Here is a 15,000-nt window from a genome sequence, read left to right as displayed (position 1 = left end):
CACCATTGGAACGGAAAATCGCGTTCCAAACTATACTGCCGGAAATCAAATCCGGCATGCCATCCTTCTTTACGAAGCGGAAATGCGCACGACCAATGACGTTAAAACGCTACAACCCCCCCCCCCCCCCCTTCCTTCATTTGGCGCCCTCAACGATATCACCCTACGACACTGCCACCAGAAAGAAAGACACCATCTTCCTATTCCTCTTCTTCTTCTTATTATTAATTATAATAAATATAACAAAATAATGAGCACCGACGGAACGGCTCGGCGACTCTTGCCCGAGCTCATATATTAAAATTATTACTCTCCATAGCGGAAATGCGTCTACAAATAGATACCGCTATCCCTCTACGACACTGCCACCATTGGAACGGAAAAACGCGTTCCAGAACTATACTGCCGGAAATCAAATCCGGCATGCATCCTTCTTACGAAGCGGAAATGCGCACGACCAATGACGTTAAAGACGCTGACACCCCCCCCCAAACCCCTTCCTTCATTTGGCGCCCTCAACGATATCACCATACGACACTGCCACCAGAAAGAAGACACCATCTTTCTATTACTCTATTATTTTTATTTAAAAATAACAAAATAAATAGCACCGACGGAACGGCTCTGGCGACTTTGTCCGAGCTCTTATTTTCAAAATTATTACTCTCCATAGCGGAAATGCGTCCTACAAATAGATACCGCATCCTCTACGACACTGCCACCATTGAACCGATAAAGCCACGTTAAGAACTATACTGCCGAAAATCAAATACGCCAGCCACGAGTAAAAAAAGTTTTGCACTAAAGTGTCCGAGCCCTGTCCGAAGAGGTTCGCTTTTTGAAACAATTCCTTCTTACGTAGCGGAAAAACGCACGACCAATAACGTTAAAGTCGTGGACATCCCCCACCCCCCTTCCTTCATTTGGCGCCCTCAACGATATCACCCTACGACACTGCCACCAGAAAGAAAGACACCATCTTCCTATTCCTCTTCTTCTTATTATTATTATAATAAATATAACAAATTGAATGAGCACCGACGGAACGGCTCTGCGAACTCTTGTCCGAGCTCATTATATTTAAAATTATTACAATCCATAGCGGAAATGCCTCCTACAAATAGATACCGCTATCAGTCTACGACACTGCCACCATTGGGAACGGAAATGCCGCTTCCGAGAACAATACTGCCGGAAATCAAATCCGGCATGTCATCCTTCTTTACGAAGCGGAAATGCGCACGACCAATGATGTTAAAGACGCTGACATCCCCCCCCCCCCCCCCCCTTCTCTTCATTTGGCGCCCTCAACGATATCACCCTACGACACTGCCACCAGAAAGAAAGACACCATCTTCCTATTCCTCTTCTTCTTCTTATTATTATTATTATAATAAATATAACAAAATGAATGAGCACCGACGGAACGGCTCTGGCGACTCTTGTCCGAGCTCATTATATTTAAAATTATTACTCTCCATAGCGGAAATGCGTCCTACAAATAGATACCGCTATCAGTCTACGACACTGCCACCATTGGAACGGAAAAAATCGCGTTCCAGAACTATACTGCCGGAAATCAAATCCGGCATGCCATCCTTCTTTACGAAGCGGAAATGCGCACGACCAATGACGTTAAAGACGCTGACACACCCCCCCCCCCACACCCCCTTCCTTCATTTGGCGCCCTCAACGATATCACCATACGACACTGCCACCAGAAAGAAAGACACCATCTTCCTATTCCTCTTCTTCTTCTTTTATTATTAAAATAAAAACAAAATAATGAGCACCGACGGAACGGCTCTGGCGACTTTGTCCGAGCTCTTTATTTAAAATTATTACTCTCCATAGCGGAAATGCGTCCTACAAATAGATACCGCTATCCTCTACGACACTGCCACCATTGGAACGAATAAAGCCCGTTCAAGAACTATACTGCCGAAAATCAAATACGCCATGCCACGAGTAAAAAAATGTTTTGCACTAAAGTGCCGAGCCTGTCCGAAGGGTTCGCTTTTTGAAACAATTCCTTCTTTACGTAGCGGAAATACGCACGACCAATAACGTTAAAGTCGTGGACATCCCCCCACCCCCCTTCCTTCATTTGGCGCCCTCAACGATATCACCCTACGACACTGCCACCAGAAAGAAAGACACCATCTTCCTATTCCTCTCTTCTTATTATTATTATATATAAATATAACAAATTGAATGAGCACCGACGGAACGGCTCTGGCAGACTCTTGTCCGAGCTCATTATATTTAAAATTATTACATCCATAGCGGAAATGCTCCTACAAATAGATACCGCTATCAGTCTACGACACTGCCACCATTGGAACGGAGAATGCCGCTTCAGAACAATACTGCCGGAAATCAAATCCGGCATGTCATCCTTCTTTACGAAGCGGAAATGCGCACGACCAATGATTAAAGACGCTGACATCCCCCCCCCCCCCGTCGCTCCCCTCTTCCTTCATTTGGCGCCCTCAACGATATCACCCTACGACACTGCCACCAGAAAGAAAGACACCATCTTCCTATTCCTCTTCTTCTTTTATTATTATTATAATAAATATAACAAAATGAATGAGCACCGACGAACGGCTCTGGCGACTCTTGTCCGAGCTCATTATATTTAAAATTATTACTCTCCATAGCGGAAATGCGTCCTACAAATAGATACCGCTATCAGTCTACGACACTGCCACCATTGGAACGGAAAAATCGCGTTCCAGAACTATACTGCCGGAAATCAAATCCGGCATGCCATCCTTCTTTACGAAGCGGAAATGCGCACGACCAATGACGTTAAAGACGCTGACACACCCCCCCCCCCACCCCCCTTCCTCTATTTGGCGCCCTCAACGATATCACCATACGACACTGCCACCAGAAAGAAAGACACCATCTTCCTATTCCTCTTCTTCTTCTTTTATTTATTATAATAAATATAACAAAATGAAGAGCACCGACGGAACGGCTCTGGCGACTCTTGTCCGAGCTCATTATATTTAAAATTATTACTCTCCATAGCGGAAATGCGTCCTACAAATAGATACCGCTATCAGTCTACGACACTGCCACCATTGGAACGGAAAAAATCGCGTTCCAGAACTATACTGCCGGAAATCAAATCCGTGCATGCCATCCTTCTTTACGAAGCGGAAATGCGCACGACCAATGACGTTAAAGACGCTGACACACCCCCCCCCAACCCCTTCCTTCATTTGGCGCCCTCAACGATATCACCATACGACACTGCCACCAGAAAGAAAGACACCATCTTCCTATTCCTCTTTTCTTTTTATTATATAAATATAACAAAATGAATGAGCACCGACGGAACGGCTCTGGCGACTCTTGTCCGAGCTCTTTATTTTAAAATTATAACTCTCCATAGCGGAAATGCGTCCTACAAATAGATACCGCTATCCGTCTACGACACTGCCACCATTGGGAACGGAAAAAATCGCGTTCCAGAACTATACTGCGGAAATCAAATCCGGCATGTCCATTCCTTCTTACGAAGTCGAAATGCGCACGACCATGACGTAAAGACGCTGACACACCCCCCGCCCCAACCCCTTCCTTCATTGGCGCCCTCAACGATATCACCATACGACACTGCCACCAGAAAGAAGACACCATCTTCCTATTCCTTCTTCTTATTATTATTATAAAAAATATAACAAAATGAATGAGCACCGACGAACGGCTCTGGCGACTCTTGTCCGAGACTCATTATATTAAAATTATTACTCTCCTAGCGGAAATGCGTCCCTACAAACAATACCGCAATCCCTCTACGGCACTGCCACCATTGAACGGACAAAGCCATGTTAAGAACTATACTGCCGAAAATCAAATCCGCCATGCCACGGTAAAAAACTGTTTTGCACTAAAGTGTCCGAAGCCCTGTCCGATGGTGGTCGCTTTTGAAATATTCCTTCTTTACGTACGAAATGCGCACGACCATACTTAAGACGGGACATCTCCCCACCCCCTTCCTTTATATGGCGCCCCTACGACTCTGTCCCAGAAAAAAGACACCATCTTTCTATTCTTATTATTTAATAAACATAAAAATAACTGAGCTTCATACAGCGCAATATCCACTAAACGTGCTCAAAACGCTTTACAAAGGAATCCCTGTCAACAACAATACTTAGCACGTAGAACGAGACATACCCTGTTAGCGATATTAAATTTTTCGACAGGACAAGTTAACGTCAGGCATCCATTACACCTGAGTACGTAAAAATGTGATAAACAGTCTATTCCAAGGACACAATTATGCGCCGAGCAAGGCTCGAACCCAGAAGCGAGTGTCATACCACTAGCCCACATAGCCCTTTCTCTTCTCTCTTTGCTTCATTCTCTTCTTCTTCTTCTTGCTTCTTCTTCATCTTCTTCTTCTCTTCTTCTTCTCTTCTCTTCTTCTTCTGCTAATCTACGTTATTACTCTCTTCTTTCTTCTTACTTCTTCTTCTTCTTCTTTCTTCATCTTCTTCCTTCTATCTTCTTCTCTTCTTCTCTTCTTCTTCTTCTTCTTCTATCTTCTTCTTCTTTCTTCTTCTTCTCCTTCTGTGAAATCGAACAAAATTACAATAAATCAAGTTATATTAAAGAATTACAATTATATACCATTTTTTGAATTTCAGCAATATATAAATATATATGACTGTTTCACGAAACTTTCTTCCACGGCCGACAATATGTTCCCAGGGAGTGAGATGCAGTTCAACGTTGGTTTGTTGTCATAATAAAAGAAAAGAAATGGACTGTGGAGGCTTTTAGAAAATAAGGTCTTTGTCCTCATGGCCATGCTCGCATTTTATATGTTAAAGTTTTATCTTTAATCTTGGCAAAGGTTCTGTGAAACTCTGGGAAGGCTGTCCTGAGTGATCTTATAAGACATGGATCCACCGTCGTCTTCCTTCTATAGGCTCCTAAATAATGGAAGGCCATCTGAAGTTCGTCCTTAGTAAATTTATTCCTGGCCGTCACATATATCTGGGGGAAAATAAGAAAGAAAAGAAAAAGAAAATGTATTTGTACTAGAAGAGAATTAATCTACATGAGTGGGGAATGGGAGGGGAGGTATTTTGTTACTCCGATGTAACTTAAGAATTAGATAAATCTCTTTACATCTCCTTAGAGAGACCCCCCCCCCCTCCCCCAAAAAACCACCACCACCCCCCCCCCCCCCACCCCGAACTTTCCTAATTATCTCCCAGTAGAAGCCGATCATTTACTCGGTAATTTTTGTATTACGTAGACAAAGGAAACAAAGCCAAACTCATAATTTACTTACGCCTTTTAAGACCTTGTCTTCTCTGATGCAATTATTGGGGCACGTCTCCGGGTTTATTGCAGACAAAGTCTTTGTGAAATATAGCACACTTGTATCTGTTTAATTTAAAAGAATAAACATAGATATTTGAATCATCTAAAGCCGTGTGATTATTAGCTTTTTTTAAAAGAAATGCTTACTCATTTACCGTCCCACAGCTTACACTATGACATTATTTTTTTCCGAGAAATGACCAGAAAAATGTAAGAAAGACAGGTGCATAGCCTTTTTTCTAAGACACAACTGTAGTAGTCGAAGTGTTGATATAAACTTGTAAAGGGAATTAATCCTTGGTATTTGTACACCCTATGTTATTTTCTCGAGTTGCATCCCTTGAACAACACAATGGTTACCTGTTGGTTTGTCAGTTCATTACATCAACTATGGGCCGAGCGAGAATCGTACCCAGGACGTTTTATTATTATTATTATTATTATTATTATTATTATTATTATTATTATTATTATTATTATTATTATTATTATTATTATTATTATTATTATTATTATTATTATATATTATTATTATATTATATTATTATTATTATTATTATTAATATTATTATTATTATTATTATTATTATTATTATTATTATTATATATTATTATTATTATTATTATTATCATTATTATTATTATAGCCAAAATATCCAGTAAACCTGCTCAAAGACCAGAAAAATGTAAGAAAGACCCTCGCCCCAACTTTTTTCACATCACTGTACCTGCTCCAATGGCTTGCAATCCTTTATATATAGTTTTGTCGTGAGTTTTGGCCGCATACGATTCCCTGTGTACCTGCAAACTGTGATGCATCGCTTCGGATATGGCCGACTGAACTTCTTCAGGTGATTCCCTCTGCTGAAACAAGAATAGAAGAAAAAAACACACATAAAAATCAAAAATAAACAGAATAAGTATTTCTGTGTTCTGCTCTGTGTTCTGCTTTGTGTTGGTTTCTTTTGCTTTTTTGTTTTGTTTTGTTTTTTGTTGTTTTATTTTTCTCGGGGTTTTTTTAGGGGGGGGGGGACGTGCAAAATACCCAATTCTATTGACGATTATCTTCAAGTATTAACATTATATAAATAATAATAATAGTAATAATAATAATAATAATAATAATAATAATAATAATAATAATAATAATAATAATAATAATAATAATAATAATAATAATAATAATAATAATAATAATAATAATAATAATAATAGTATCACACTGTTACCTTTCAATGTGGGCTTTTAGGGTAGGTGTGAAATAAATGCCCGCTGGACCATATGTCTTCATGTTTTGTGCTGGTTTACTTCTGCTCGATACAGATCATTATTTTGGTCAGTCTCGCGAGCCGCCTGAAACTCATCAACAGACAAGTTTCGCAAGGCTCCAAGACGGGACATGCTGCCTATAGCGAGAACAGTCATTAATGTGTCTCGAACTCTGGAGGTGTCAGCCCATGTGGAATCGTCCGTCAGGCTTTTCAACAAGTCTTTTGTTGGGAGGTCTGTGCTGAGGTCTTTGTCCTCAGGCCATGCTCGCATTTTATCTGTTAAAGTTTTATCTTCAATCTTGGCAAAAGTTCTTTGAAACTCTGGGAAGGCTGTGCTGAGTGATCTTATAAGACTTGGATCCACCGTCGTCTTCCTTCTACAGGCTCCTAAATAATGGAAGGCCATCTGAGGTTCGTCTATAGTAAACTTATTCCTGGCCGTCACATATATCTGGGGAAAATAAGAAAGAAAAGAAAAAGAATATGTATTTGCACTAGCCGAGAATTAATCTACATGAGTGGGGAATGGGAGGGGAGGTATTTTGTTACTGTGAAGTAACTTAAGAATTAGATAAATCTCATTTCTTTATAGAGACACCCCCCCCCCCGAACTTTCCAAATTATCTCCCAGTAGAAGCTGATTCTTTACTCCGTAATTTTTGTGTTATCTAGACTAAGGAAACAAAACCAAACTCATAAATTACTTACGCCTTTTAAGACCTTGTCTTCTCTGATGTAATTATTGATGAACTGAACATTTCATATGAACCATTTTTTAGACAGCCTTTATAAAGCCTTTACCACCCCGCCAATTTACAAAGAATAACAATTAGTATACCATCTGTTTGGAATTTCAGCAAAATAAATGAACTTAACTTCAATTTAAATTTTCCAGCAATATACAAATATATATGAGCTGTTTGACGAAACTTTCTTCCACGGCCGACTATATGTTCCCAGGGAGTGAGATGCAGTTCAACGTTGGTTTGTTGTCATAATAAAAGAAAAGAAATGGACTGTATAGGCTATTCGAAAATAAGGTCTTTGTCCTCAGGCCATGCTCGCATTTTATCTGATAAAGTTTTATCTTTAATCCTGGCAAAAGTTCTTTGAAACTCTGGGAAGGCTGTCCTGAGTGATCTTATTAGACATGGATCCACCGTCGTCTTCCTTCTATAGGCTCCTAAATAATGGAAGGCCATCTGAAGTTCGTATATAGTAAATTTATTCCTGGCCGTCACATATATCTGGGGAAAATAAGAATGAAAAGAAAAAGAAAATGTATTTTACCAGACGAGAATTAATCTACATGAGTGGGGAGTGGGAGGGGAGGTATTTTTTTACTCTGATGTAACTTAACAATTAGATAAATCTCTTTACATTTCTTTACTGAGACAACCCCCCCCCCCCCCCCGAACTTTCCATATTATCTCCCAGTAGAAGCCGATCCTTTACTCCGTAATTTTGGTATTGTGTAGACTAAGGAAACAAAACCAAACTCATAAATTACTTACGCCTTTTAAGACCTTGTCTTCTCTGATGTAATTATTGGGCACTTCTCCGGGTTTATTGCAGACAAAGTCTTTGTGAAATATAGCACACTTTTATCTGTTTAATTAAAAAGAATAAACATAGATATTTGAATAATATAAAGCCGTGTGATTATTAGTTTTTTTTTTAAAGAAATGTTTACTCCTTTACCGTCACACAGCTCACACTATGACATTATTTTTTCCGAGAAATGACCAGAAAAATGTAAGAAAGACAGGTGCATAGCCTTTTTTCTAAGACACAACTGTAGTAGTCGATGTGTTGATATAAACTTATAAAGGGAATTAATCCTTGGTATGTGTACACCCTATGTTATATTCTCGAGTTGCATCCCTTGAACCATACAATGGTTACCGGTTGGTTTGTCAGTTCATTACATCAACTATGCGCCGAGCGAGAATCGTACCCAGGACCTTATTATTATTATTATTATTATATTATTATTATTATTATTATTATTATTATTATTATTATTATTATTATTATTTATTATTATTATTATTATTATTATATTATTATTATTATTATTATTATTATTATTATTATTATTATTATTATTATTATTATTATTATTATTATAGCCAAAATATCCAGTAAACCTGCTCAAAGACCAGAAAAATGTCAGAAAGACAGGTGCACCATGTTCATAATTAGTATTGCATACATACCGGGAACTACAGGTGACGACTGTGAGGACTCTACAGAAGGCGAATCCTGGACGTCGGTCACGATGGGTGGCTCAAAATATGCTCTTGACGTGCTGGGCTCGTCCAATCTTAACTCTTCACTTTGCAAGCATTGTACTGGAATAAAAAGATATAGATGAACTGAACATTTCATATGAAACATTTTTTAGACAGCCTTTATAAAGCGTTTACCACCCCACCCCCCCCCTACTCTCCCCCCCCCACCCCCTCTCCTCCTTTTCCTCACCCTCGCCCAACTTTTTTCACATCATTGTACCTGCTCCAATGGCTTGCAATCCTTTATATATAGTTTTGTCGTGAGATTTGGCCGCATACGATTCCCTGTGTACCTGCAAACTGTGATGCATCGCTTCGGATATGGCGGACTGAACTTCTTCAGGTGATTCTCTGTGCTGAAACACGAATAGAAAGAAAACACACACAAAAAATCAAAAATCAACAGAAAAAGTATTTGTGTGCTCGGCTTTGTGTCGGTTTCTTTTTCTTTTTTTTTTTGTTTTGTTTTGTTTTGTTTTTTGTTGTTTTATTTTTCGTGGGTTTTTTTTAGGGGGGGGGGGGTGTGTTGTTATTTGTTATTTTCCTTGTCTTTTCTTTTTTTTTAACCGTCTACTCGGGATTCTGATTAAGAAAGAAAAATAATACATAAATAAAGATAAAACAGATAGAAACAATTATATGCTAGACATATTAACAACGCTTTCAAACATTGAATACTTACTGCAAAGGCCACGCTTTTTCTCATTTCAGTGGCCGAGATTTTGGTGAGGCGTCTAAAAATGATTCCAGCATGGCTTGATGTCAGCTGACGGCCGGACGACGTGCAAAACACCCATTTGGATTGCACTGGTCTTTTATCTAAATACCTGAAATAATTGTTTTAAAACACAAACCAAAAAAAAAAAAATATTAACGAATCAATAATCCCATGAGTTGGCAAATTCTATTGACGATTATCTTCAAGTATAACATATATAAATAATAATAGAATAATAATAATAATAATAATAATAATAATAATAATAATAATAATAATAATAATAATAATAATAAATAATAATAATTAATCATAAATAATAATAATAAATAATAATAATAATAATAATAATAGTATCACACTGTTACCTTTCAATGTGGGTTTTTAGGGTAGGTGTGAAATAAATGCCCGCTGGACCATATGTCTTCATGGTTTTGTGCTGGTTTACTTCTGCTCGATACAGATCATTATTTTGGTCAGTCTCGCGAGCCGCCTGAAACTCATCAACAGACAAGTTTCGCAAGGCTCCAAGACGGGACATGCTGCCTATAGCGAGAACAGTCATTAATGTGTCTCGAACTCTGGAGGTGTCAGCCCATGTGGAATCGTCCGTCAGGCTTTTCAACAAGTCTTTTGTTGGGAGGTCTGTGCTGAGGTCTTTGTCCTCAGGCCATGCTCGCATTTTATCTGTTAAAGTTTTATCTTCAATCTTGGCAAAAGTTCTTTGAAACTCTGGGAAGGCTGTGCTGAGTGATCTTATAAGACTTGGATCCACCGTCGTCTTCCTTCTACAGGCTCCTAAATAATGGAAGGCCATCTGAGGTTCGTCTATAGTAAACTTATTCCTGGCCGTCACATATATCTGGGGGAAAATAAGAAAGAAAAGAAAAAGAATATGTATTTGCACTAGCCGAGAATTAATCTACATGAGTGGGGAATGGGAGGGGAGGTATTTTGTTACTGTGAAGTAACTTAAGAATTAGATAAATCTCGTTTCTTTATAGAGACAACCCCCCCCCCCCGAACTTTCCAAATTATCTCCCAGTAGAAGCTGATTCTTTACTCCGTAATTTTTGTGTTATCTAGACTAAGGAAACAAAACCAAACTCATAAATTACTTACGCCTTTTAAGACCTTGTCTTCTCTGATGTAATTATTGATGAACTGAACATTTCATATGAACCATTTTTTTAGACAGCCTTTATAAAGCCTTTACCACCCCGCCAATTTACAAAGAATAACAATTAGTATACCATCTGTTTGGAATTTCAGCAAAATAAATGAACTTAACTTCAATTTAAATTTTCCAGCAATATACAAATATATATGAGCTGTTTGACGAAACTTTCTTCCACGGCCGACTATATGTTCCCAGGGAGTGAGATGCAGTTCAACGTTGGTTTGTTGTCATAATAAAAGAAAAGAAATGGACTGTATAGGCTATTCGAAAATAAGGTCTTTGTCCTCAGGCCATGCTCGCATTTTATCTGATAAAGTTTTATCTTTAATCCTGGCAAAAGTTCTTTGAAACTCTGGGAAGGCTGTCCTGAGTGATCTTATTAGACATGGATCCACCGTCGTCTTCCTTCTATAGGCTCCTAAATAATGGAAGGCCATCTGAAGTTCGTCTATAGTAAATTTATTCCTGGCCGTCACATATATCTGGGGGAAAATAAGAAAGAAAAGAAAAAGAAAATGTATTTTACCAGACGAGAATTAATCTACATGAGTGGGGAGTGGGAGGGAGGTATTTTTTTCCTCTGATGTAACTTAAAAATTAAAAAAATCTCTTTACATTTCTTTACTGAGACAACCCCCCCCCCCCCCCCCCCCCCGAACTTTCCAAATTATCTCCCAGTAGAAGCCGATCCTTTACTCCGTAATTTTGGTATTGTGTAGACTAAGGAAACAAAACCAAACTCATAAATTACTTACGCCTTTTAAGACCTTGTCTTCTCTGATGTAATTATTGGGGCACTTCTCCGGTTTATTGCAGACAAAGTCTTTGTGAAATATAGCACACTTTTATCTGTTTAATTAAAAAGAATAAACATAGATATTTGAATAATATAAAGCCGTGTGATTATTAGTTTTTTTTTTAAAGAAATGTTTACTCCTTTACCGTCACACAGCTCACACTATGACATTATTTTTTCCGAGAAATGACCAGAAAAATGTAAGAAAGACAGGTGCATAGCCTTTTTTCTAAGACACAACTGTAGTAGTCGATGTGTTGATATAAACTTATAAAGGGAATTAATCCTTGGTATGTGTACACCCTATGTTATATTCTCGAGTTGCATCCCTTGAACCATACAATGGTTACCGGTTGGTTTGTCAGTTCATTACATCAACTATGCGCCGAGCGAGAATCGTACCCAGGACCTTATTATTATTATTATTATATTATTATTATTATTATTATTATTATTATTATTAATTATTATTATTATTATTATTATTATTATTATATTATTATTATTATTACTATTATTATTATTATTATTATTATTATTATTATTATTATTATTATTATTATTATTATTATTATTATTATTATTATTATTATTATAGCCAAAATATCCAGTAAACCTGCTCAAAGACCAGAAAAATGTCAGAAAGACAGGTGCACCATGTTCATAATTAGTATTGCATACATACCGGGAACTACAGGTGACGACTGTGAGGACTCTACAGAAGGCGAATCCTGGACGTCGGTCACGATGGGTGGCTCAAAATATGCTCTTGACGTGCTGGGCTCGTCCAATCTTAACTCTTCACTTTGCAAGCATTGTACTGGAATAAAAAGATATAGATGAACTGAACATTTCATATGAAACATTTTTTAGACAGCCTTTATAAAGCGTTTACCACCCCACCCCCCCCTACTCCCCCCCCCCACCCCCTCTCCTCCTCTTCCTCACCCTCGCCCAACTTTTTTCACATCATTGTACCTGCTCCAATGGCTTGCAATCCTTTATATATAGTTTTGTCGTGAGATTTGGCCGCATACGATTCCCTGTGTACCTGCAAACTGTGATGCATCGCTTCGGATATGGCGGACTGAACTTCTTCAGGTGATTCTCTGTGCTGAAACACGAAGAGAAAGAAAACACACAAAAAAAATCAAAAATCAACAGAAAAAGTATTTGTGTGCTCGGCTTTGTGTTGGTTTCTTTTTTTTTTTTTTTTTTTGTTTTGTTTTGTTTTGTTTTTTGTTGTTTTTTTTTTCGTGGGTTTTTTTTAAGGGGGGGGGGGGGGGTGTTGTTATTTGTTATTTTCCTTGTCTTTTCTTTTTTTTAACCGTCTACTCGGGAATCTGATTAAGAAAGAAAAATAATACATAAATAAAGATAAAACAGATAGAAACAATTATATGCTAGACATATTAACAACGCTTTCAAACATTGAATACTTACTGCAAAGGCCACGCTTTTTCTCATTTCAGTGGCCGAGATTTTGGTGAGGCGTCTAAAAATGATTCCAGCATGGCTTGATGTCAGCTGACGGCCGGACGACGTGCAAAACACCCATTTGGATTGCACTGGTCTTTTATCTAAATACCTGAAATAATTGTTTTAAAACACAAACCAAAAAAAAAAAAAATATTAACGAATCAATAATCCCATGAGTTGGCAAATTCTATTGACGATTATCTTCAAGTATTAACATTATATAAATAATAATAGTAATAATAATAATAATAATAATAATAATAATAATAATAATAATAATAATAATAATAATAATAATCATAATAATAATAATAATAATAATAATAATAATAATAGTATCACACTGTTACCTTTCAATGTGGGCTTTTAGGGTAGGTGTGAAATAAATGCCCGCTGGACCATATGTCTTCATGGTTTTGTGCTGGTTTACTTCTGCTCGATACAGATCATGATTTTGGTCAGTCTCGCGAGCCGCCTGAAACTCATCAACAGACAAGTTTCGCAAGGCTCCAAGACGGGACATGCTGCCTATAGCGAGAACAGTCATTAATGTGTCTCGAACTCTGGAGGTGTCAGCCCATGTGGAATCGTCCGTCAGGCTTTTCAACAAGTCTTTTGTTGGGAGATCTGTGCTGAGGTCTTTGTCCTCAGGCCATGCTCGCATTTTATCTGTTAAAGTTTTATCTTCAATCTTGGCAAAAGTTCTTTGAAACTCTGGGAAGGCTGTGCTGAGTGATCTTATAAGACTTGGATCCACCGTCGTCTTCCTTCTACAGGCTCCTAAATAATGGAAGGCCATCTGAGGTTCGTCTATAGTAAACTTATTCCTGGCCGTCACATATATCTGGGGAAAATAAGAAAGAAAAGAAAAAGTATATGTATTTGCACTAGCCGAGAATTAATCTACATGAGTGGGGAATGGGAGGGAGGTATTTTGTTACTGTGAAGTAATTTAAGAATTAGATAAATCTCATTTCTTTATAGAGACACCCCCCCCCCCCCCGAACTTTCCAAATTATCTCCCAGTAGAAGCCGATTCTTTACTCCGTAATTTTTGTGTTATCTAGACTAAGGAAACAAAACCAAACTCATAAATTACTTACGCCTTTTAAGACCTTGTCTTCTCTGATGTAATTATTGATGAACTGAACATTTCATATGAACCATTTTTTTAGACAGCCATTATAAAGCCTTTACCACCCCCGCCAATTTACAAAGAATTTCAATTAGTATACCATCTGTTTGGAATTTCAGCAAAATAAATGAACTTAACTTCAATTTAAATTTTCCAGCAATATATAAATATATATGAGCTGTTTGACGAAACTTTCTTCCACGGCCGACTATATGTTCCCAGGGAGTGAGATGCAGTTCAACGTTGGTTTGTTGTCATAATAAAAGAAAAGAAATGGACTGTATAGGCTATTCGAAAATAAGGTCTTTGTCCTCAGGCCATGCTCGCATTTTATCTGATAAAGTTTTATCTTTAATCCTGGCAAAAGTTCTTTGAAACTCTGGGAAGGCTGTCCTGAGTGATCTTATTAGACATGGATCCACCGTCGTCTTCCTTCTATAGGCTCCTAAATAATGGAAGGCCATCTGAAGTTCGTCTATAGTAAATTTATTCCTGGCCGTCACATATATCTGGGGGAAAATAAGAAAGAAAAGAAAAAGAAAATGTATTTTACCAGACGAGAATTAATCTACATGAGTGGGGAGTGGGAGGGGAGGTATTTTTTTTACTCTGATGTAACTTAACAATTAGATAAATCTCTTTACATTTCTTTACTGAGACAACCCCCCCCCCCCCCCCCCCCCCCCCCCCCCGAACTTTCCAAATTATCTCCCAGTAGAAGCCGATCCTTTACTCCGTAATTTTGGTATTGTGTAGACTAAGGAAACAAACCAAA

General features: G+C 38.0%; 3 protein-coding genes across 3 annotated transcripts; all 3 read right to left on the bottom strand.

Annotated features, from left to right (window-relative positions):
• Positions 1-4,821: 4,821 nt before the first annotated feature.
• Positions 4,822-6,642, bottom strand: LOC144962060 (uncharacterized). The gene is made up of 4 exons (XM_078895032.1): positions 6,582-6,642; positions 6,081-6,216; positions 5,321-5,415; positions 4,822-5,019 (listed from the first exon to the last, which is right to left on the bottom strand). Exons 2-4 carry the CDS (start codon positions 6,169-6,171, stop codon positions 4,822-4,824), a joined length of 384 nt encoding a protein of 127 aa, XP_078751158.1. The 5' UTR covers positions 6,172-6,216; positions 6,582-6,642.
• Positions 6,643-7,064: 422 nt separating this feature from the next.
• LOC144962059 (uncharacterized) lies at positions 7,065-10,871 on the bottom strand. Its single transcript, XM_078895031.1, has 6 exons — positions 10,004-10,871; positions 9,600-9,744; positions 9,138-9,273; positions 8,843-8,977; positions 8,150-8,231; positions 7,065-7,074 (listed from the first exon to the last, which is right to left on the bottom strand). Exons 1-6 carry the CDS (start codon positions 10,450-10,452, stop codon positions 7,065-7,067), a joined length of 957 nt encoding a protein of 318 aa, XP_078751157.1. The 5' UTR covers positions 10,453-10,871.
• Positions 10,872-10,963: 92 nt separating this feature from the next.
• On the bottom strand, positions 10,964-13,934 carry LOC144962057 (uncharacterized; the record flags this gene model as incomplete). The annotated part of the gene is made up of 6 exons (XM_078895030.1): positions 10,964-11,297; positions 11,571-11,638; positions 12,297-12,431; positions 12,590-12,725; positions 13,055-13,199; positions 13,441-13,934. Coding segments are annotated over 6 exons (1,200 nt in total), but the record flags the coding sequence as incomplete, so codon positions are not given.
• Positions 13,935-15,000: the final 1,066 nt, after the last annotated feature.

This window comes from Berghia stephanieae, unplaced genomic scaffold, assembly GCF_034508935.2.
Source record: "Berghia stephanieae isolate SIO BIC M18660-M18661 unplaced genomic scaffold, UCSD_Bste_1.3 scaffold570, whole genome shotgun sequence".
Lineage (NCBI taxonomy): Eukaryota > Metazoa > Mollusca > Gastropoda > Nudibranchia > Aeolidiidae > Berghia > Berghia stephanieae.
This window is presented reverse-complemented; position numbering and strand designations above follow the sequence as displayed.